At 47.5% G+C, this 3103-nt stretch overlaps 1 protein-coding gene across 1 annotated transcript in view; it reads left to right on the top strand.

The window, feature by feature from the left end:
* OAF (out at first homolog) overlaps window positions 1-1944 on the top strand; it is a 19822-nt gene extending 17878 nt beyond the window's left edge. The window contains exons 3-4 of the mRNA XM_015813558.1: window positions 515-695; window positions 1670-1944. Of these exons, the coding sequence (XP_015669044.1) occupies window positions 515-695; window positions 1670-1944 (456 nt within the window). The remainder of the gene's footprint in view (window positions 1-514; window positions 696-1669) is intronic.
* The last annotated feature ends 1159 nt before the right edge of the window (window positions 1945-3103 follow it).

The following is a 3103-nucleotide window of genomic DNA, read 5'->3' as shown; positions in this document are numbered from 1 at the left end:
TATAGCCCACCCCCCTGCTCAAGCAGGAAATCCTATACCATTTCAGATAAATGGCTGTCCAATCTCTTCTTTAAAACCTCCAGTGTTGGAGCATTCACACCCACTGGAGGCAGGTTGTTCCACTGATTAATTGTCCACACTGTCAGGAAATTTCTCCTTGGTTCTAGGTTGCTTCAATCTAGATCAGATTGAAGAGAATAATTGTAGATCACGGTTGGACTGTGGGGTCCTTGATGATCTCTGAGCTTGTTTTTCTGAAGATGTTTCATAACCCAACTAGGTAACATCATCAGTGCTAAAAGGGAGTGGGGTTTGTCTCTATCCCCTCCCCTCTAGCACTGATGATGTCACCTAGTTGGGTAATGAGACGTCTGCAAGAAAACAACCACGCTCAGAGAACACCAAGGACCCCACATCTAAATCACAGCTAGGGATGGCTCAAAGCAGCGATTGAGTTTAAAAGTAATATCGGGAATGGAAACGGTGATGTTCCCCTGTTTTTTTCCCTTGCCAGAAAAACCCACAGACAGTGCGGCAGGCAGAGGAGGTTCGTGCACTCGAGCACCTCAGCATGGATGTAGCTGTCAACTTCAGCAAAGGGGCCCAGCTTAGCTCTCACATCTACAACATCTGTTCAGAGGCCAAGGAGACCATCTACACGCGAGAAGAAGATGTGAAGTTCTGGATGGAGAAAGGTAGGAAGCACTTTAGCCATCAGGGGACAGAGTAATGCCCCTCATGCAGGGATTGTCCTAGCTGACAATCAAATACTTCATTGCCTGCTATATTTTCCCAAATGGAAACAAATACTGCTTTTGTAGACATGGAAAATAGAAGAGGAATGTCGGTTGAAGGGTTAGGATGGGAGGGCTTATTCACAACTTTCATGGAAATAGATAAGCTTTCCTTAAGGATTAGGTGTGCAAAATAATCCATTGTGGAGCAATCTGACTGTAAAACAGGCCATTCTGAATGTTTCGCTAGTAGAAATAGACTTTCTGTCCATTCAAGGCTGAACCGCTCCAGAATACTATTGCTGGTCCATTTTGAGGATGGAACAGCCTAATTTTGGAGTGAGACGTTCTGTAGTTCAGACTGTCATGGTTCCGACAGACAGGGACAAATAAAGCAGAACTCCAAGGCTTGGGAATTCCTCAAAGAACATGTTTATTAGGTTCATAATATCGGCTTGGTCAAAAGTGAAACCAAGTCTGAATACACAAGTAACAATTGCCCAATTACAAAGTCTCACCCACAAAACTATGCAAGCAACTACGTTCCCCAATATACTCATTTGGTGGGCTTTTTTAATGCAACGCCCAGTGCCTGCTCGTGGGAACAGTAGATGACCTTGGTTCCCATGGGATAGAATATTATTTTGATTAACGAAGCACCTGGGCAAGCCCCCTCCCTCCGTTCGATGTGGCAACCTAGAAGAGAAAAATGGCTGCAGCCATGCTCATTGTAGAGCTGACACAGACATTTTGCCCACAATTAGTAGTGAGAGAAGAGAGGTCCTTGCTGAAGGCCCTTTGCCGCTTCTGCAGGAGAAGGGCAGAGTTGTTAATGAGAAAAGGAGGACCTTTGGTGGAAGATGACAAAGGAGGAAGGACTTTAACTAGGGGAAATGACTTTCTTTTTCCTCTTCTTCTGCCTGTCTCTCCTGCAGGGGTGGATGGCTCCATGTTTGAGGTCCTACCTCAGTCTGCTGACTTGCCTGATCTGCAACATTGTCGGGTCTGTGCAGATCGCTGGAAACCTTGCATCTGCAGCTACACCTTGAGCATTGAGTGGTACCCCTGCATGCTCAAATATTGCAAGAGCCGAGACGCAGCGGGAAAGACAACCTCCTACAAGTGTGGCATCCGCAGCTGCCAGAAGGCCTACAGTTTTGATTACTACGTGCCCCAGAAGCAGCTCTGCCTGTGGGATGAAGAGACTTAGCAGGACACCCGAGTGTTTTTCCAGACTGTGAGGACTTGTCTTCTACCTTCCAGACTGTGAGGACTTGTCTTCTACCTTCCTTCCTGGAGCTCTGGGTAGGACTACCAAGATGGCCGCCTGGGACTGAAAAGAGGAAGGGGGAGGGAGGGAGGGAGAACCCTGTGAGATGCCTCCTAAGCATGTTTTTGGGAGTGACTCTCTCCATCTTCTCCTGTAGAAGGGGCCACCTTCAGATTGACAGGCAGAGACTCCAGTCAACGTAATGTTGTCAAAGATGAGGAACATCAGAACAAGGGCTGTTGGCCCTCTTGACTTTTGAAGCTTCTTGACAGCAATGAGATCTGTGCCTGCTTTTCTTTTTTCTTTTTTAATGAAGACAAGGAGGATGTCCTTCCTGGACAACCTCCCAGAAAGGATTAGACACCAGGTAGGTAGCAGAATGCCTTTGTGGGTAGAGGATCTTCTGGACAAAGCTTGTGAGCTTCCAGAATGTCCTACAGTTGCTACCTGGAGCCACCCGAAGGAGGAAACATAAAGCCATGATGACGTTGGAACCTGCAAGGACATCACACTGATATCCCAGATATTCTCTACATCATTTTATGCAAGAATAAGAGATTATTTGAGAACGCTGCAGGATGGCTGCTCTCCTGCAACCGACTGTCAGTTACCACCATACCATGTGCTCTCACCGACCAGTACCCTGTGGATAACACCATCCCTGGCTAGCTCTGACGATGGCAGTTTGCCAAAATGCCTCCGATATATATGCTGCAAAATTATCCAGGTGGGTCCCCAAGTGAGGGTCCCCAGAGCCCAGCTCCTGATCTTGATTGGCTCCTTAATGCTGGAGGAGGTGGGAACATAGATCTCTGGCCTCTTAAGGGTGCCAGTCCCCTTTTTTCCCTCATCGCTCTGCCTTCATAAGAGATTGCACCCACCTCGCTTCCAGGGACTGAAGATTGCAGACAATCAGACCCCACTTAAAGAGGGTCCCTAAGCCCTTCCTGGGCTGGAGCTCCCTGTGCCTTCCTTTTCTCCTGATGAGAAAGTCAAATGCTGTTTTACTTTCTAATCTGTTTCTGTACCTCCTCTCCCACAAAATTGTGATTGGACAGAGCAATGCAGTGTGTGTGAGAGAGAGAGGGGGGGGGAGAGA

The sequence above is a fragment of the Protobothrops mucrosquamatus genome, unplaced genomic scaffold (genome assembly GCF_001527695.2).
Source record: "Protobothrops mucrosquamatus isolate PMUCROS unplaced genomic scaffold, P.Mucros_1.0 scaffold169, whole genome shotgun sequence".
NCBI lineage: Eukaryota > Metazoa > Chordata > Lepidosauria > Squamata > Viperidae > Protobothrops > Protobothrops mucrosquamatus.
The sequence above is the reverse complement of the archived record's forward strand: the minus strand, read 5'-3'. Positions and strand labels throughout refer to the sequence as shown.